The following is a 21,237-nucleotide window of genomic DNA, read 5'->3' on the forward strand; positions in this document are numbered from 1 at the left end:
AACATTATCTTTCGTTGTTGTGCCATGTAGCGTTGCCACAATGGGAGTCATGTCTTTACAAATTTTTTTAAATTGGAAACCAAATCTTTAGATGGTTTGTTTGGTTTGGTGTGAGGTTCCCCCACCAAGAAGAAGCCTCCTCTATTGTGAAATTTATCATTTTGTAAGGTCTAATGCATATAAAAAAAAGAATTCAAAGTTCTCTCGTAGGAAATAACAATTTGCTCAACATTAAATCTCTCTTAGGAAATAACAATTTGCTCAACAGTGAATCTGGGTTTTTTAGTGAACCCCGGTCGAAATCAATCATACGCACTTGCACGTACTACAGACTCTGCTACCAACTCTCTCTCCCTCTCTCTCTCTCACATTCATGTCGCTGCCCTTCACATGATTTCGTGGCTTTGGAAGGGACAAACCAGCTGCCCCGGCTGTCCCTTCCCCTTCAGCAACCCTATTCTTCTGCTGCAAGGAGAGTGGGCCGGACAGAGACGAAGAGTTAGCAACAATGTCTGATGCTCTAGTGAATGGCTTGGCTGGAGCTGGAGGGGGCATCATTGCCCAAATCCTGACTTACCCTCTGCAGGCAGTAAGTTCAATGCTCTGCACCTTGCTTGATTGGTTACCTCAGTTCGGCAATGATTGTGTAGTCAGTAATTGCACTACCTTCGATCCAATTCAATTCAAGCACTTCTAAGTACCTTCTATCCGATTCAATTCAAGCAGTCTTACTAGTGGTGGCTACCCCAGTTCATCAATGATTGTGTAGGCATGCCAATGTTGAGCATGCTGGTATATTGGTGCGTGTTTCTGAAATTTTTTTTTGGGGTAATCCTTGTTTTGAGAACTATCCCCTGTGTGCATTGGTTTCACACCCAAAAAAAAAGGTCAGTCAATCTCATGTACGGTGTACTATGCTTTTGAATTGCATGATTATATGTCATGTTGATGTTGATGTGCACCTTGGGGACCGATTTTTGTGTATTGTATATGTTGGTTCAAGCTTGGGCTGGTTTCAATTGTATAGGTTAATACTCGTCAGCAAACCGAAAGGAATGCTAAAAGACTTGTTGCTCAAGCATCTGACATTGAGAGCAATTCAGCAGACCAGTTGCAGAGGAAAAAATCACTTGGTACATATCAAGAATTATGCAAGGCAAGTACTTCACCATCCCATACTTGTGCTCCAAGATCAGAAAACATGCTCCTTATAGCTTGAGTGCGTGCAGGTCATTAAAGAGGAAGGTTGGACTGGCCTTTTTAGAGGCTTAACACCATCTTTAGTAGGGACAGCTGCCTCCCAGGTGTGGTTTGCATCTCTTTTTATTAATCATTGACAGCATCAACTTTAGTTCACAATTTACATTTTACTGAGATATTAATGCATCAGGGTGTCTATTACTACTTTTATCAACTGTTCAAGAATGAAGCTGAAGCTCTTGCTGTCAAAAGAAGGCAAAAGAGGAGCGTTGATGGTACAATTGGAGTTTTCTCCTCATTGATTGTTGCAGCACTTGCAGGGTATGTTTCTGGAATGTTTGCAAGCTCTACCCTGCAAAATAGGCATGTTACTAATTTAGCTTTCTAAATAGGAGGACTCTGATGGGTAATTTATATGTAATCTAGTTGCCTGAATGTCTTGCTGACGAATCCCATCTGGGTGGTTGTCACACGGATGCAGGTATGTGGACCAATTTTTTGCTTATTTCAGATATTCTGACTTTCTTGTACACATGACTTAACTGATTGGTCAATATGCATGCTGGGGCACTTTTTGTTTAACCTTTGATTCTAAAATGTGAGTTCATTGCCATGGATGTAGAATTCATACTAGTGCAAGTTATTTGTTTCTACTAAGTATGAACAGTAATGCCTTGTGATCTAGATCATCGGCTTTTATGATATTATTTCAGATGATTATGCATAGCAGAGAGCTCATCTTTTTTTGTATTCCTAAATGGACCACTAGATCTGGAAAGGCTCATTATGTTGGCTAGTGCACAGTGTCGTGATCCTATTGCTCAGTATAAACGATTAGCTAAGGTTGTTGCACAATATGTGTAGTCTTTAATGCTTTCTTTGCTACCTTCAATAGTTATTGCATATCAGTTGAGCATGCTTACCTTAGACTTTATTCAATGCTGGGAGCCTCCAAATTGTATTCATGCATGAAAGGATGGAATATGTACCGAAAAATGCTCCCTGCTATTATGTTAAAGCTCTATTGCAGGGCTTACTCTCATCCCCCCAGGAAGAGGTATGCTGTAAGTACGACCTTCAAAGCTGGATTTGTAGTTTCACTGTGACAATAATCCTCAAGATGATAGAAGTGCAACCAGCTTGGTTGTTTCCCCTATTTAAAAGATGTTTTTAGAGCTCAGCATGCAGTCAGCAAGCTTTAAGGCTATTACTTGTAATTAACTGACCGTGTTTTTCTTTAGTTTGGCACTTTGATTTATACAAACCTGTCACCTATCAATTGCATGGTTCGTTTGGCTTCAAAAGCTCTCTAAGAATGAGAATCTGAGTTTCTAGTGTGCCTCTCTATTGTGATCAGAACCTTTGCAGTTTCCCAGTGTCTCTCTGCTTTACCTCTTTCATGTGTCAAGCTGGCTGTGCATGCAGCAGTCAGTCCTTACAAAATGTGTGATATTTGGTAATGAAGTAGAAAGATTTTGTAATTGTTTACCTTGACCACCCATGAGCAGTAAGAAGTTCAGGGGAGCTTTTGGAATGGTGAATTAGAGAAAGAACATGTAGCATACTTAGTTCCACAAGAAATCTGCTTGATTGTGGATCAGAAGAATTCCAGTTTTCTAGGTTGCATTGACAAACAATCAATTGACATTGTGAAAGACATTCTGTTTTGAATTCTTTTGGCTTCCAGTGATGACATTTTAAAATCAAGTTCCTGTGTTTGAATTTTCAGACTCATGCACAGGCTGAACAAAAGCTAATGAAATATAGAGATGAAGAGAGGGCATCACATGAATCCAGCAGGGTGGGATCAGGCAAATCATATGGTACATTTGAAGCTGTAAGAGAGCCTTTGAACTTTGTTATGCTGTTAAACAGTGGATATTGGCATTTCGCCACCTCTTTTTTGTGTTCATAGTACATAGCAATGTTGTTTGCGGGGCCACTTAGAAATTGCTACAATCAGCCAAAACAGCCCTAGACAACTAGGACAAAACATGTCTGATCTTGACAGGATGGGGATTCTGGCTTACGCTATAATGTCCATAGATAATGAGGGGGTAAAACTTCCACTAGAACAATTTTGAACACTGCAGCCAGTGTGGGTGCAATGATGGGTCAGCATGTATGATTTGTCCATCAAACTCTTTCGTGGATCTTTTCCCTCCCATTGTGAAGCTTGTGGAATGGATTTGTTAGCATTGATGGTAACCCATAATTTTGGCAACAATCTCTTCTAAGTGGGACTGGAGGACATGGCTAGCCTGCACTGTAAATTACCTAAAGTTTCATTAAATGGTGTATGGTCCTAAAGAGTGCCAAACCCTAATTTGGGAGGAGCCACTCATCTATAAGTAGACAGGCTGCCCACCATTCAGCCTTTTTGCAGGTTACCCCATTTCTTTCTAGCCTCCATCCATGAGGTGTCTCATTCAACTTGTTGCCATGGTCATCTTCAACTATTGCCCGCCCTTTGGCCTGGCAACTCCTCCTTCAAGGTGTGTTTTACCCTAGCTTGTTGACGCCATCATCATCTACAATAGGTCATTTTTTGTTTCAGCACTTTTCTTCTTCAGCCTTTGCTCTGACTAGGGGTTAGAGCACTTGGGATCCATTTTTGGTGGATGACACACATCGACACCTTCTTCAGCCACTCCCAAAAGAGCTACTTGCTGTTGGACAGCTCTTTCCTTGAGCATCTTATACACTCTTTTCCTCATTTACAACATTCATATATTCACTTTAGAGTTCTTTCTCTTCTCTGTTTGTGTTTTTGCATTTGCATTTGAGTTTTCTGCGTTTTAGTTGTGGTCGCACACTTAATATTTTCTTTTGCTTCTAGTGCATCTCCACATGGTATTGGAGTTGGTGTGCTTTTAAAGAGTTACTTGTGGCTATTGTGGATTACTTGGTTTGTTCTTAATTGCACTATATTTTGACCCTTCCTTTGGATCTATAATAGATTATCTAGTTTTAGCTCATGTTGCCTTTGATGCACATCTTGGTTTTAGGCTATCACTAGATACTGAGAGGTGTACCATTTAGCACGTTGGTGCTTTGTTTTGTTGTGAATGATATTTGTACACTATGCATCTTCCCCATATGTGCAAGTGCGTGACACTCTTTCCTTTGGTCTTGTTGTGTGGAGAATCCTTCTCCTGCACATTGTGCATCTTGTATCGTCCTCTCGGGTTGCTCAAACACATGAACACATGAAACCCCCTTCTTGTGTTGTTGAGTCCCCTTCTTTGAAGGGCTCAAGAGCTTTCACATGACACCCATATTGGGGGAGGGGGTGCCTAAATTTTAGGGGATCTCTAATTTTAGGACCATGGCCCTTGCATGCCATATGGATTTCTCCCATGGGTCCCATAATAAAATAAAAGAAAGCAAAGATAAGTGCAATGCAATGAGTATGTAAGTATGTAGTGGAATTCTAAAAGAAGAAAGGCTAAGTGTGTGGCCACCATTGGATAAGGCGAGGTGGGGAAGTGGTCCTAGAAGGTGCAGTGGATGTGCTAGGAATGGATGCGGAAAGTGCAATAGGCGAGTCACTAGCAGATCAATCAGCTAATCCTTCAGGATTAGTGAAGGAGATAGGTTGTTGAGGCTATTCGCATGCCATATATCTAGTAGCCGCAAGGGGCAGATAGAGTAGACGGTGTAGCAACGAGAGGCGTAGCCCCACTAGACTTGCCAGCTGGAGTGGAGGCACTCGCAGTAGTGTGCTGTGGTTTTCTAGGAGGAAGACCTTGGGCCTTGGTGTGACACTCCTTGTCCACATGGCCTGACCTCTGGTAGTGTGTGCAAAACCTATTTTCCTTAGGAATTTGCTGCCAAAGGGGTTGTATTTCTTTGTTTCCATTGGAGGAAGTGGTGCTACCCTTGTTTTGGTTTGCCTTCACATCTTACGAGTTCTTGCTATTGTTGGTTTTCCCTCTCGAAGAAGAGATGACCGATCCTTGCCCCTTTGAATGGATGTGTGTGGAGGATTTCTTATGGACTTGATCATGCAGCCTTGCATAATGCAAGAATTGACACTAGAAATCGTAGAAGGTCGGCAATCTACGTAGTGAGATAATGTGTTGGATAAAATGGAAGTATTTGTCGGGTAACTTGTTCAAGAAGAACGTGACTTGATTGTCATCTGACTTCGGGGAGCCAGTAGTGGCAAACTTGGCTAGTAAACGCTGATACTCAGCCAACTTGACTTTGAGATTATCCCCTTCCTTAATGGAAAACTCTCGAAACTCAAAATCAAGATTGATACATTGCGAGTGCGATTGCATGCTGCATAGTAGTCAATGAGATGACTCTAATACTCAGATGCGAGGGGAAAATGGTGTAATTGAGAGTGGAACTCAGGAAGCAACCCCTGTATTAGCTCAACATTGGCTGCGGCATTGCGGGCTCTCCATGGCAGACGTGATCAAGGTGAGCTAATCGGGGGTTTGGCGGTACCAACGACGAGGCTCCAAAGTCTGTGAGATTCAAGCACTTGTTGCATGAAGTTCGACCAAGTGGTGAAATTTGACCTATTAAAACGAGTCTTATCTGTGAAGGCATTCTTCTCCATTGCAACAGGATATGCAATTGCCGAAGCTTATTGACATGCTTCCACATAGAAGAAGACTTGTTAGGACTCAAAGGCCACATCTAAATCTTGAGAGAGACTTGCTTCATCATGGTCATCTGGTTGTACATTTGATCAAGCTCCAGCCATATCTCCTGAGCCATGGTCAAGTGATTGATATGAGCAATGATGGTTGGAGTATGAGAGAGAAAGGAAAGAAGAGATGTGGATATTCAATTTGTCCCAATATGCTTGTACCTTCATAATCTCGGCTTTCTCATCTATAGAAAGCTTGGAGGCATCATGAGCTATAGGACAATCTATAGCCTTGGTTATGAGCTTTGCCAAATCACAAGACTCCAAGATGGCAAGCATCATTATGTGCCAAATGCATTAATTCTTTCCATCAAGCTTTTGATATGAAGGAAGAGTCAACAACACGGGGACCTTACGATCCATAATAGCCTGAAACTTGGCGTCAATTTTGGTTGACATTGTAAATGGAATGACTTGCAGAAAATCAAGGGCAGCCCCCTTTGACTCCGTGCGTGGTGTTGGTGCCTGCTAGGGCTTCCTTTGCTTGTCCTCAAAGAGTTTCACCGATCAAAGGCAATGAAAACTCAAAATCTGCAGCAAAAGGCTGAAAATGCAGCCTTTCCTCCTCCATGAACATCAAACTTCGCTCTTGCTCTACACTGTACTTGTTCATCTGAGGCTTTGTAGGCTCTAAATGCAAAACTTTTGTTGCGAAGAATCCTCTTGGTCAGGTCCTCCCACAATCAATCAGCCCTTCTATGCTGCTTTGATACCATGTCAGAGTGTAGCAAATGCGGAAGCATATTGACAAGACTCAAAGACAACGAACACGAGAGAAGAGGGAGAGAGAAAAGACATAGAATAATGCAGAAATCTGCAGTCAACGAATGTTGAAATGAAGAGGGCAGATGTACAAGGGCTGTTGGTGTATCTCCTCAAACTGGATCTCTCTCACCGACCCGAAAAACAAAAGTGAGGAAGGTAGACTGAACTGGCACTATAAATAGCACAAAAGAATACTTAAAAAATAGGCAAATCGACTTGCAAAAACTGGCCGACCAGCAGGTGGCTTCATAAATGCAGCTGACTGGTTGCACACAGCCCCAAACAACTATGGTCTGATCTCAGCTTGCCATGTGGCACTGCCCTTGCCGGTAATCCACTGGCCTATACTGCAACTGCTGAAAATGCCCAAATAACTGACAGGAAATGCATAAGACCCTTTGAGAGAACTGATTGCTTTAACTGTATCCTGAGAAATGCTAGTGTAGGGGATGACTAATCTCTAACAGGAACCAGCTAATCCTTTTGGGAATGGGTGGTAGTGACTTGATTTAACACCAATTACAACAAGCATAAACTATACATAAACTGAAATGAAATTGTTACATTGTTCAATCTTGGAAATTGGGCACTTGATTGGCCCCAAAAGTAGCGCCCCTTGCAATATTTCTTTAGCTTCTATTAGAATTGGATGAAGTATACCAAAATTTGATTCCAATCCAATCTCTTATGGGGAAAAAAAAAGATTTGATTCCAATCTCCTTCGCAATTCAATGCCTCTTGTTGCTAAAAATGAAGAGCAAGCCTTCAAACCAATTTGCCCCTTTGTTTGACTTGGGATTGGCCTATAATTTGCTCCTTCGATGACAAATTTTCTCCAAATCCAATGTTGGTTGGCCTCTTGGAATTCCTCAAAATGCCCAAATTTTAGCAATTGAATTTTAGTGATAGGCCCCAACTTCTGAGCACTCTTCCCAAGGCGGTTGGTAAACCCTAATTTTTGTTGTAAATTAGGGTTTACTAGCAGAAACTTGCAAATTGCACCCTGTTGGGATTGACATTGGCTAAAATCTTGAGGAAAGTAGTGAATCGTCTGAGAGAGTAGAGTAGAAGTTGAAGAGAGAAAATCCAGAGTTTTATTTGCTGAAATCTGATTAAATCAGCTGTCGCCCTACTGTAGAAGTCTGGAAATCAGCAATCAAGATCAACAATGAGCTCAAACAGCTGTTGTCAGCCCCTATAGATGTTCAATCTGTAGTCACCAGCCCTTCTAGGCTTCCAATTTGCTGTCGCTAGTAGCAAAATGGCTTTTCCGAGTTAGGATTTGCTCCAGAACTGTAGTTGCCAATAGGAAAAGTTCTCTAAAATCAGCCTCTTGATCTCTCTTCTAGCCTCAAACAGCCTTCCCACTTCTTGCATGGAAAGATTTGCCAAGTGACAACCTTCCTTATTGATTTTCTAGCAATTTTCAACCCAATTAATTAATTTCCAGAATACTAATTTTGAAAATGAATTTAATGATTCATTATTGCTTAGAAAAATAACTATGTCAACTAACAATCAAATTGGCTAGGTCAATTCCTCATCCAATCAATCCTGAACATTTATTAGCCCTTGAATTGGCATTAAAAAACTAATTAATGCTTAGTTTCTAATGTCACCATTGACATTAATGGCTAATAAAATATTCTAGACAAAAATCTATCACCAGACATCACCTTGTGTTGGGGTGAAGAGCACAGCTGAAAGAGATGGAAGTCGAGAAGGAGTGAGCGTGAGAGTGTGACGGTTGGAGAGCAAGAGTGATAACAGAGTCAAGTATGATTAGATTAGAGTGTACCAACAATGTGTTGGTATACAAAGAATAAAATGTATTTATACTTAGGGCACGTAAGGGTGCATTCACATGTACAATGTGCGTGTACTATACACGGGGGTTAAACCGGGCCTTTATCCCAACAACCTCCCACTTAAAGGTCCGATGTGAACCTCTAGCTATCCAACTCCCACTAGTCGTATGCAATGCTCATGCTGAGCTTTGCTTAGACTTTTAGTGAGAACATCTGCAGGGTTGTCCTGTGTTTTGATCTTGGTTAATGTGAGCTGACCATCTTTCAGAATCTGTCCGATGAAGTGATATTGCACATCTATATGCTTTGTGCGTGAATGATACATGGCATTCTTAGCCAGATACACAACACTCTGGGTATCACATCCCAAAACTGCAGTATCCATAGACATGCCGAGATCTTCTACAAGTCTGCTCAACCATATAGCTTCCTTAGAAGCTTCAGTAGTTGATATGTATTCAGCTTCAATGGTACTCAGTGCAACGATGTTCTGCAATGTGGAACACCAAGAAATAGCTCCACTAGCAATTGTGAAGACATACTCGCTGGTGGACCTACAAGTGTCCAAGTCACCTGCCATGTTTGCATCACAATAACCCTGCAAACTAAGTGCACCTTGTCCATACCAAATACACTTTCTTTGTGTACCTTTAAGGTATCGAAGAATATACTTGACAGCCTCTCAATGTGTTTTGCTAGGATTTGACATAAACCTGCTAACCACTCCCATTGCATGAGCAATGTTTGGACGAGTAGCAACCATAGCATACATAAGAGAGCCATAAGCTGATGCATAAGGAACTCCCTTCATAGCATTTGCTTTCACGTCATCTTTCGGGCTATTGGCTTTGCTAGGCTTGAGATAAGGAGGTAAGGGTACCTCAAAAGGCTTAGCTTCAGCCATGTTAAATCTGTCCAGTACCTTTTCAATGTACTTTTCTTGAGATAAAAACAGCAATTTCTGCATTCTATCTCTACGAATCCTCATGCCCAAAATATGCTCTACATTTCCCAAATCTTTCATGGAGAAGGCTGATTTTAGCTGATTTTTGAGAGCATCCAAGCTAGTCTTCCTTTTTCCAGCTAGTAACATATCATCCATATACAAAACAAGTATGATGAGGCTGCCATTTGTATCCTTTTTCATGTACAAGCAATGATTTGCATGGCTGCGTGTAAACTCATGAGATAGCATAAAGGTGTCAAACTTTTTGTACCACTGCCGTGGTGCTTGCTTCAACCCATACAGGTTGCGTTTTAGTTTACACACCATTTGCTCTTTTCCAAGAACCACAAAGCCCTCGGGCTGTTTCATGTAGATTTCCTCATCAATGTCACCATGCAAGAAAGCTGTTTTTACATCCATTTGATATAGCTCTAAGTCCAATACAACAGTGAGAGCAAAAAGCACACGTAGAGTGGTCATCTTCACAACAGGTGAAAAGACCTCTTGGAAGTCAATCCCTTCCTTTTGTGTATACCCTTTGGCAACTAGCCTTGCTTTGTACTATGGTTTCCCATCAATTGTCTTTACTTTGTACACCCATTTATTTGGAAGTGGCTTCCTTCCCTTGGGTAGAGACACAAGATCCCAAATATCATTTGCATATAGAGATTTAATCTCTTCCTGCATAGCAAGGTCCCACTTACTGCTGAATTCACATGACTTGGCCTCTTTGTATGTAAGAGGCTCACCCTTATTTATAAGCATCACATAATGCAAGGAGGGGTTAAGCCTCTGTGGTTACCTTCTTATGCGTGTAAACGTGTGTACCCAATGATTAACATTTTTAGGAATTGGGTCTACACCTGGAGGTATATTATTTTCTGTCAAGATTGTGGGAGAGAAGGAAGGAGTCTCGCTTGAAGCTTTCTTGCTTGCACAATGGGGGAAGACACACAAGGGTGGAGGCTGAAAAACAGTTTTCCTCTTCTTAGTTGTGTAAGTCAAAAGAACTCAAGTACAAAAAAATAGAAGAACCCTCTATATGGGTCTCAAACCAAACTCAACTAACTAAGGTGGCATACTAACTGAGCCACGAACTAGAATAGATAAGGATAGCTATCATGTAGCTATTATTCATGGGCGGTGTACCAACCGCGTCTGCAACTGACAAGTCGGTGACATAAATATACAACGGTCACCCTGGCGTATCACGAGTGGAGCTCGATATCTCAACACTCCCCCTCGAGCTCAATCCCAATTCCTGCACACCAAGCAGGTCTCTGAACTTGCGCAGCTTCTCTGCGCCCAATGCCTTCGTGAATATGTCAGCTACCTGATCCTCTGTGCTGACATAAACTAGATCAATAAGACCTAGTAAAACCCTCTCTCGCACATAGTGATAATGCACCTCAATGTGCTTTGTTCTAGCATGATAGACTGGGTTATTTGCCAAGTGTATACTACTCATGTTGTCACAATAAATGACAACTGGCCCATCTGTAGACTGATGCATATCATAAAGTAGCTTATGCAACCAAGCTACCTCACATGCAGCCATTGCTGCACCCCTGTACTCAGCCTCTGTGCTCGACAAGGCAACTGTAGGCTGTTTCTTGCTGCTCCAAGTGACTGCAGCACTCCCAAAAGAGAATACATATCCACTGGTAGATCGTCTATCAGAAATACTACCAGCCCAATCAGCATCAGTGTATCCATGCAACTGTATCTGAACCCCAGTCTCATAAAATAGTCCATACTGCAATGTGGACTTCACATACCTAAGTATGCGTCTAGCCGCATCCAAATGTGGTTTCCTTGGAGCCTGCATAAACTGACTTACCAATCCAACAGCATAGCTCAAATCTGGCCTGGTAATAGTCATATAAATCAAACTTCCTACTATGCGTCTGTACATAGTAGGGTCTTCTAGAAGCTCACCTGCATCTGTGCTCAGCTTCACATTTTGCTCCAAAGGAACTGAAATAGGCTTACAGCCTGTCATTCCATATTTGGACAGCATGTCCAATCCATACTGCCTCTGCAAGAGCTGTATCCCACTTGGTGATCTAATCACCTCAATGCCCAAGAAATAACGCAGCTCTCCCAAATCCTTCATCTCAAACTTCTGCTTCAATAGCATTTTCACATGAAGGATATCTTCATCACTGTCACCTGTCATAATCAAATCATCAACATAAATGACAAGCAGCATAATACCTTTCTCTGTTTTTCTCACATAAAGTGAGAAATCTGCCTTGGAAATCTGAAATCCAATAGTGACAAGATACTGTCCTATCTTGTCAGACCATGCTCTAGGTGCTTGCTTCAAGCCATACAAAGCTTTCTTCAACCTGCAAACAAACTCAGGATGAACAGCATGCACATAACCTGGTGGCTGGTCCATATAGACCTCTTCTTGCAAATCACCATGCAAGAAGGCATTCTTTACATCCATCTGATGTAAAGACCATCCCTTTGATGCAGCCATAGCAATGACTGCTCTTACGGTTGCCATCCTTGCAACCGGACTGAATGTTTCTTCATAGTCAATGCCATATGTTTGTGCATACCCCTTGACTACTAATCTTGCCTTGTATCTGTTCACAGAACCATCAGCATTGTGCTTCACCTTATAAACCCACTTACAGCCAATTGCATTCTTACCTTTAGGCAAAGGTACTAACTCCCATGTAGCATTTGCTTCCAAGGCATCCATTTCTTCATCCATGGCTTTCTCCCATTTTTCTTTTCCCATGGCTTGCTCAAAAGATGTGGGTTCTGGTTCCTGTATCACTTTGACCATATATGCATAGTGAATGGCTGTAAATCCATCATATTTCAGCCTATCCACAGGATACCTAGCTCTTGTAGACCTGCGCAAAGTAGGTTCACTCCCAGGTGCTCTCAAAACATCCCTGGTCTTCCTTACTCCAGGTGTAACAATAGAAGGAATACCCAACTCATCATCAATGCTCTGTTCTGAGCCACTGGATTCACCATCCACATAAGAGTGACCTGCATTCACATCAAACATGGGCTGATCAACCTTCTCTTTTCCTTTTCGTGATACCTGCATACCACTATCTGCATTGCTTTGAGAAGATTCTCCTGATCTCAATCTGCCTGTCCATGGCGAAGAATGTGAACCACTGCTAGAGGACGCTCCAGGTCCACTAATATTTTGTGACTGCTGCTGTGAATTCTGTGTAGCATTACCATTTTGTGCATCTTCATCATCAATCACATTTACTGGTTTATACCAGCTACTCATCTCATCAAAAACAACATCTCTGCTCACTGTAAACTTACGAGTAGAAGGGTTATAGCATCTATACCCTTTTTGCTGCAGAGAGTAACCAATAAAGACGCACTTCTCAGCTTTTGGATCCAACTTGGATCTCAGCTCATCTGGCACATGTACATAGGCAATGCAACCAAAAATTTTCAAATGAGAAATATCTGGTTTCCTACCAGTATACCTCTCCTCTGGAGTCATTCCATGTATTGCTGCAGTGGGAGTCCTGTTCATTATGTAGACTGCTGTAGCAACTGCTTCAGCCCAATAAAAATCTGGCAAGTCTTTTTCATTGAGCATGGCACGAGATACCTCTCCAATATGCCTGTTTTTCCTTTCTGCAATTCCATTTTGTTGTGGGGTATAACTGCATGAATATTGCTGCTTTATGCCATGCTCCTGCAAGAACTTTGCAAACTCATTTGAGAGGTACTCTCCCCCTCCATCTGACCTCAGGCATTTTATTTGCAGACCTGTTTCTTTTTCAGCCATAGCTTTAAGGGTTTTGAAATGCCCAAAAACTTCACTTTTCTTTTTCATAAAATACACCCAAACTTTCCTGCTATAGTCATCAATAAAAGTGACAAAATAATGACAGCCTCCAAGAGATGCAGCTTTAGTAGTCCACACATCAGAGTGGATTAATTCCAATGGCTTCTCACTCTCTTGAACATGTCTAGGAAATGGTTTCCTTGCCTGTTTTCCAAACTGACAGGCTTCACATACCTTATGCATTTCTGCAACCTTGAATTTGGGCAATCCTGCAACAATATTTTGGGCCTGCATTGATTTAAGTCGCTGTACATTAACATGACCAATGCGTTTATGCCAGATATCAATATCTGCAACTACACCGGTCCCTTGTGCAAACATTGCTGCACTCAATTCAGACATGTCTGCATCCAATGTAAACATTCTGCCCTTCTTCTTTCCTTTTGCTATCAAGCGACCTTTATTTTTCATATCCTCAACAAAGCATCCATGAGGATTAAATCTGACCTGCAAGCCCTGTTCAACCATTTGACCAACTGAAACCAGATTCTTGGTGATATTCGGGACATGAAATACATCGGACAGGTATTTCTTTTTCCCATCCTGCATAGACAAAGGAATTTTTCCAATCTGCACAATAGGATGTGCAGTATCATCACCAGTCTCCACAAATCCTGGTTTTTCCATTTTCCTTGCATCCTCCATCCATTCTGCATGACCTGTCATGTGGTTTGATGCACCTGAGTCAACATACCATACATCATTGCTTTCTTCTGCACTTGTCACAGAGTTGTTCATGTGCTGCACCATGAACAAATGCTCATTTCTGTCATCACCCTGTCTGTTAGAAGACGCATAATTCCCTTGTTGCAGTTTTCCATTCATGATGTCATTCTGCTTTTTATAGCAGTCTTTAGCCATATGACCCATTTTACCACAATAGTAGCATTCAACATTACTGTTTGCATTTTGACCTCTTTGCCATCCACCACGACCTCTTTGGCTCCCCCTGCCTCTAGAGTTACCACGTCCTCCTCCATAGGACTGGTTTTCTTGAGTTTGCTGCATATTCTGATTTCTACCACGGCCTCCAAATCGGCCTCCTCTACCTCTGCCTCTACCTCTTCCAGCATTTGAGTAGAAGACAGCTTCTTTTGAAGTTCCTCCTGAAGAAGATGCACCACCATTTCTCTGCTCCTCAGAAATTAGAAGAGCAATCAACTCCTCAAAATCAGGAAATCTTTCACGAACTGAAATGGATGTCCGAAACTGTGCATAATCCTTTCCTAGACCATTCAAGGTCACGGAAACTAAATCATCATCTTCCACTGGCGACCCAATGGAAGCAAGTGCATCTGCAATCTTCTTCACCTTCATGTGGTAGTCGTTGATGCTCATATTTTCTCTTTGCACATTGTGCAACTCTTGCTTGAGCTGCATTTTCCTGGCTTGCGTATTTGTGCTATACATTTTTGACAAAGTATCCCATGCCTCCTTTGGCGTACTTGCATCCTGAATATGCACAATCATAGAGTCTGAAATGCTGATAGACAGCCAATACATAACTTTCCTGGCTCTCTCATGCCATGTTTTAAATGCCTGCATTTGTTGTTGATTGGGAACATCAGGAAGAACTGGTTCTTCTTCATTTCCTGCAACAAATTCCCAATATCCTTTTCCCATAAGGAAATTCGTCATTCTAAACTTCCATGCCTGGAAGTTGTTCTTGTCAAGCTTTTCAGTGACAATCTGTGAAAGAGAATCAGACGCCATTACAGAATACTGCAAGAAATTCTGTCACTGCAAAAAACACAGCTTCACCCTCACAAGGGCAAATCTGCAAAACTGGCGAAAGTGGTATTTGACCACACAGTCACTTCCTAGTGACGATTTTGCATAAACAGGAACCAAGGATGATTCTGAAACTCCCAATGTCTCTGCGCACAAGCATACGATGCAATTTCTACAGTAACTTTTCACCGACCTGTAGAACAGTGGTCGCACAGCATAAAACTGAGCCTTTTCCTGAGTGCGTGCAGAAAACTTCCGTCTGCAAAACAGGCCCCGAAATGGCCTCAAATCAAAAAAACAAGGTCGCCGAGGGCTAAAGCCCTCTCCCGCAGCATATACTGCCCTCTTGCTTCACCGCGAAGGGCGTCTCAACCTGAGACAATGCACTCCTGCAATTTCCGGCTGTGCTACCTGCAGAGATCTGCTCCCAAAACAGGAAATGAAAGCAACACTGCTCCTCTTACCAGACCACCGCGAGCTTGGCTTGCTTTCTTGAGCTCCTTACCACGAACAAGGCTCTGATACCATGTCAAGATTGTGGGAGAGAAGGAAGGAGTCTCGCTTGAAGCTTTCTTGCTTGCACAATGGGGGAAGACACACAAGGGTGGAGGCTGAAAAACAGTTTTCCTCTTCTTAGTTGTGTAAGTCAAAAGAACTCAAGTACAAAAAAATAGAAGAACCCTCTATATGGGTCTCAAACCAAACTCAACTAACTAAGGTGGCATACTAACTGAGCCACGAACTAGAATAGATAAGGATAGCTATCATGTAGCTATTATTCATGGGCGGTGTACCAACCGCGTCTGCAACTGACAAGTCGGTGACATAAATATACAACGGTCACCCTGGCGTATCACGAGTGGAGCTCGATATCTCAACATTTTCCGCATTTAGTGGCTTTTGTAAGCCATTTTCAGCATGCTATTCACGTTGTACAACATCTTCATTTTCATTACCAGCACCTGCATTTTCATAATCGGCAAGCCTATGTTGTTGTCCGTGGCCCCTTTGTGCTCCTATTTGCTGTCCATCATCATCTGGCTCAAAAATAACCGGTTGATCATTAGTTTCAGCTTGTGGTATAGCACCATGAGGCTCATTTTCTGAAGTAGCAAGTGGCTGCAAATTTTGAAATTTCACATTTTTCATATCTTCATTAGAGACTAAAGTACCTTTCAGCAATTTTACCTCATTAAACACAACATTACGGCTGTGAATAATCTTCTTGGACTGAGGTAACCACACTATGTAGCCAAATTCACCCTTATCACCATAGCCCATGAAAATGCCTTTGGTGAATTTTGGGTCAAGTTTGTTCCTCAGCTCATCCCTAACATGCACAAAAGCATCACAACTAAATATGCGTAAATGGTCATATGAGGCCGATTTGCCAGACCAAACCTCCTCAGGGATGCCATTATTTAAGGACCTGTTTGGAGAGTGGTTGCAAATGTGAATCCCGGTTTTGAGTGCCTCTTCCCGAAATTCATGAGGGAGATTAGCAGTGGATAGCATGCACCGCATTCTTTCACATAAAGGCCTATTATAACTTTCAGCCACCCCATTTGAAGAAGGGCTGTAAGGGGTTGTAAGCTCCTTCTTAATACCATTCAAGTCACAAAAGGACTTGAATTCAGTTTTGATGTGAACTCACCTACATTATCAATTCTCAAGCATTTCAGCTTTCTACCTGTCTGAGTGGTCACGAATGCATGAAAAGTTTTAAAAACAGCAAACACTTCACTTTTCTTTTTCAGCAAGTACACCCAAATCTTCTTGGAACAGTCATCAATAAAGCTGACAAAATATGCAGCACCACCCAACGATTTCACGGGCATACTACATACATCAGAATGCACTAAGTCCAAGACATTGAACTTACGAGAGACACCAGAGTAAAATGAATTTTTTATTTGCTTTCCAAACTGATACTCATTACAAAAGTCAAGTTTAGAGCCTTTTCTATCAATCCTCTTCAGAGAGTAAGGATATTAAGTCCTTTTTGGCTCATATGGCTTAATCTCTTATGCCATAACTCCAAGTGGCTGCAAATTTCAGCAAGTGCAAGAAACTTGCCGTTCAAGGCTTTACAGTGCAAGCAATACAAAGTGCCCCTCTTGGTTCCTTTTGCAATTAGCATGGAACCCTTTTTTACTTTCCACAAACCACCACCAAACAGTGTGGTGTAGCCATGCAAGTCAAGTTGATCAATAGATAGTAAACTCTTTTTAATGCCAAGCACATATCTGACATCTTTCAACACAAGCTCTTGACCATTGTCTAAAGACAAGTGTATGGTGCCAATCCCATCAATGCTGCAAGTATGACTATTTCCAAGACACACCTTTCCATAACTGCCTCATTGAACATAGCAAAACACTCCAAGCAAGGAGTTACATGGAAAGAGGCACCAGAGTCTACTATCCAAGTCTGAGTGACACCATCATCAACTAACAAGAGTGCATCAATCACACCAGCCTTGGTAATCTGCATATCCTGCATGTGACATACAAGGGCATCATAATCAACTGCACATAATACATCAACCTCTGTATCTGAAAGCTCTTCTATAACCACGCTAGAGGCCACATTGGCCTTCTCTTTCCCTTTGGTTATCTCCGATGCATCTGTCTTTTCTTCCTTCTTCTTTTTATCTCTTGCATTCTTCTTTCTCTCTTGTTCCTTCTTATAATACCTGCAATTAGGTTTCTTGTGGCCCTTCCGACCACAGTGATAGCAAGTAATGTCACTCTTATCCTTTCCTTCGCTCTTCTTGCTGGTTCTCTGCCCTGCATTTGCATTTTTCTTTTCAGCCTTGCCTCTTACATTATGAGCTGAGTTGCTGCCTTCTCCACTAGACATACGTCTAATTTCTTCATTCAAGATAGAATCCCTCACCCCATCATATGAGAGATTGAGGTTATTGCTGAGTGAAACCACCAAGGTTTCCCAAGAGTCAGGCAGTGTCATGATAAAAAAGATTGCCCTCAACTTATCATCAAAGTCCAAATTTGCATCTTTGAGCTGATTTAGAATCCCTGTAAATGCACTTAAGTGCTTAGTTGTAGGCTTTGACTCATCCAGTTGCATATTCACCAACTTGCGCATTAAATGCACCTGATTAATAGGTGTGGTGATCTCATAAGTAGTTTTCAGCTTCTTCCATATTGCATAACCTGTATCTAAACCCTTATTGTCTTTCAGAATGTCATAAGTGACACCCATCTTTATGTAAGCCACAGCCTTTTTATACTCTGGCCCAATCTACATCAGACATTAGTGCGGGTTTATCTTCCTGCAAAGCATCCTCACAATCCTTTAGAAACAAAATGCCCTGCATACGGTCTTTCCAAAGGTCAAAGCCATGACCATGAAACCGTTTGATTTTCATCAAACTCTTGATGTTTGAACTGGAAGATGTCGCAGCCATTTTATCACGAACACAAGAGTAAATGCACTAAACTGCAGAAGCACAAGCTGAACCAGCAAAATACAATGCTGTTATTTCTCAACCAGAAATAAATCTTTGCTGTTTGTACAAGAACCAGCCACCACACGAGCAAAAATGCAAAAATTTACCGAATTCTGCACAAATCCCTAAAATTTCAAGTATAAAATTGCATAAATGTCAGCTAATCTGACCCAGCTAAACAAAATTTTGCTAATACATGAAAAACCCCAAATTTTTTGGGATCCAATGTTAAGAAATTTTCCTCAAAAGAGCGAAATTCTGACTAATTTGGCAAAATCTCCAAATTAATTGATGTCACCACAGGCAATGTCTGCAATTTCTGACTTCAAAATCACTAATGGGCATAAACAATGTCAAATCTAGGAGAAGCCCCAAATTTTCTGTGACGTGTGCCTCTAGCATGTGATCTCCCGCCAATAGTAAGTGGTGATAGAAAAGATTTAGGGAAAATTTTTGATTAAAAAGAAAAACCTCATGTGGGGGTCCATTGACCCATCAAGCGGGTTGCGTGGCTTGTCTGCTGGCGACCCACGGCCATCAGTGCCCGTTGCCCTGTTGATTGCTGCCTTGTCCCCCCTGCGTGCGCCTGCGGCACGACTGCTGCCTTCTTGAAGCTTGCCAGCGCCTGGTGAACGTCGCCTGACTGTTGTGCTTGCGCCTGCCTTGTCACCTGATTGCCTCATGCCCGATTGCTGCCTTTTCTTACTTGTCGATTTGCTGTTGCCTGTCGCCACGCAACCCACTCGATTGCAAGTCACTCGCTCAACAACTGTTCGCCTGCCTGTTCCCGAGCTAACTGTCGCCTATTAGTCAGTGGTCTCGGGAAGCATGCACAGTCTGGCTTTGATACTAGTCGTTGGGGCGAAGAGCACAACTGAAAGAGATGGAAGTCGAGAAGGAGTGAGCATGAGAGTGTGATGGCTGGAGAGCAAGAGTGAGAACAGAGTCAAGTACGGTTCGATTACAGTGTACCAACAATGTGTTGGCACACAAAGAATAAAATGCATTTATACTTGGGGCACGCAAGGGTGCATTCACATGTACAATGTGTGTTTACTAGATAGGGGGGTTAAATCGGGCCTTTATCCCAACACCTTGTACCCGACCAATATAACTTGTTACAACTTTTGCCTTTGACATCCACTAACTTTTCAAGGCCCTCAGCCTGTCATCGTGACTTAATTGACTTGCACAACACACAATCAAATGCTAAGCAAAGAGTAAAGAATTCAAGTCTTCATGACACATGCAGCCACTATATGCCACGAATCTTATGGAGAGATGTTGCCAATTGCCACCCAACCTTTCACCACTCCTTTAGGTAGTTGTGTGTCGTCGCCATCATCATGGACTTGCCTAAGTTGCATTTTCACCTGCTGCCACCTCCTTTTTGCAACTAGACAGACTGTCTAGTTTGTCACTATCACTTGTTGTAGTCATATGCCCTATTGACATTGTCATCACTAGGATCGCTTCTTTGTTTTAAGCCACTTGCCCCATGGTTTGCTAGTGTCCAGCCTTTTGGCATTTGATTGACTGCAGAGAACTACATACTGCTCCCTTTGTTGCTGTTGACATCATTATCTAGCCTGGTGGATCGCTACTCTTGGGTTTTAGGATTTTTCTCGCGTATGGCACACCCTCGGAGCTGTTCTTGGTGTCTCTAACACTCTTAGGCGAGCCCATCCTAGGTCCTCGAGACATGAATGTTTCAAGCCTCTTGTATCATATTTAGCATTGATCATTCATTTGTGCATTCGTTTGAGTTCTCTACATCTTGAGTTCCACATATACTCTGTGTTTGTTATACATTGTGTTTATCTATGTGTGCTTGAGCATTCCTTAACATGGTATCAAGGCTAGATGCTCACATTGATAGCTGAGCATGGATGACATAGCTTGGTATTGAAGAGGGAGTGAGAATGCAACTTGTGTAAAATACTTGTCTAATTTAAAAATGATAACAAGTCAATAGTCTTACCTTTGGTCGGACTTTAACATACTCTATGTAACATGTGCAAGCAAATAGAGGCACACATTTTCTTGTATCATGTATAGTAAACTCTTCTATATTACTTTTTTTTCCTAGAGAAATAAATAAATTTCTCGAGAACAAAAAATCGGAAGGTAAAGTACTGGGTTGACTTTGTAAAAGGAACTTGTGAGATGCACAAGTATAGAACAAAAAGGGGAAGGCTATTACAAGGCCTAAGTAATATGAAACCGGCCTTCCTCCTCGAAGAGGATGGTAATTACTTGATTAATCAGCAATTACAGCAAGCATAAAATTCACATAAATTGAAAATTCACACTTTGCTACTTTAATCTTGGACAATGGACAGCTTGTTGGTCCCAAAATTGGTGTCCCTTGCAATGTTTCTTTAGCTTTTATTGCAAATGGATGGAGTACATTGAGATTCTTTGATCTCTCCACTAATGCAAGTGTCTCTTGTTGTTAAAACTGACTAGCAAGCCCTCAAACCAATTTGCCTATTGGTTTGCTTGGGGATTGGGATTCACCTGCTCCTTAAAATACAAATTAAGCCCCAAATTTGATATGGATTGGTTGGCCTCTTGAATCTCCTTGAAATTCTTTTATTTCAATTGTTGAAATTCAAGTCAAGAATTTTGCGCATACATCCAAGGTGGCTGTCAAACCCTAATTTTTGCAGTAAATTAGAGTTTACAGTAGAGTTTTTCCAATATCTCCACATCTAATTGTTGGTGGTAAAGGCGCCTCTGCCTAGCCGCCCGTGTATTACTATACTAACAGTATCCACCCTTGCATACTACAGGTAACGG

The 21,237-nt window shown here is 41.8% G+C and overlaps 1 protein-coding gene across 1 annotated transcript in view; it reads left to right on the plus strand.

The window, feature by feature from the left end:
• The first annotated feature begins 293 nt into the window (after window positions 1-293).
• LOC148025009 (peroxisomal nicotinamide adenine dinucleotide carrier-like) overlaps window positions 294-21,237 on the plus strand; it is a 43,925-nt gene continuing 22,981 nt past the window's right edge. Inside the window, exons 1-6 of the mRNA XM_087694707.1 lie at window positions 294-589; window positions 1,028-1,156; window positions 1,230-1,304; window positions 1,391-1,521; window positions 1,627-1,681; window positions 2,930-3,037. Coding sequence (XP_087550833.1) covers window positions 509-589; window positions 1,028-1,156; window positions 1,230-1,304; window positions 1,391-1,521; window positions 1,627-1,681; window positions 2,930-3,037 — 579 coding nt within the window. The 5' untranslated portion in view covers window positions 294-508. The remainder of the gene's footprint in view (window positions 590-1,027; window positions 1,157-1,229; window positions 1,305-1,390; window positions 1,522-1,626; window positions 1,682-2,929; window positions 3,038-21,237) is intronic.

Source organism: Lygodium microphyllum, chromosome 15, assembly GCF_053477565.2.
Source record: "Lygodium microphyllum isolate KBCC chromosome 15, Lygodium_microphyllum_v1.1.10, whole genome shotgun sequence".
Lineage (NCBI taxonomy): Eukaryota > Viridiplantae > Streptophyta > Polypodiopsida > Schizaeales > Lygodiaceae > Lygodium > Lygodium microphyllum.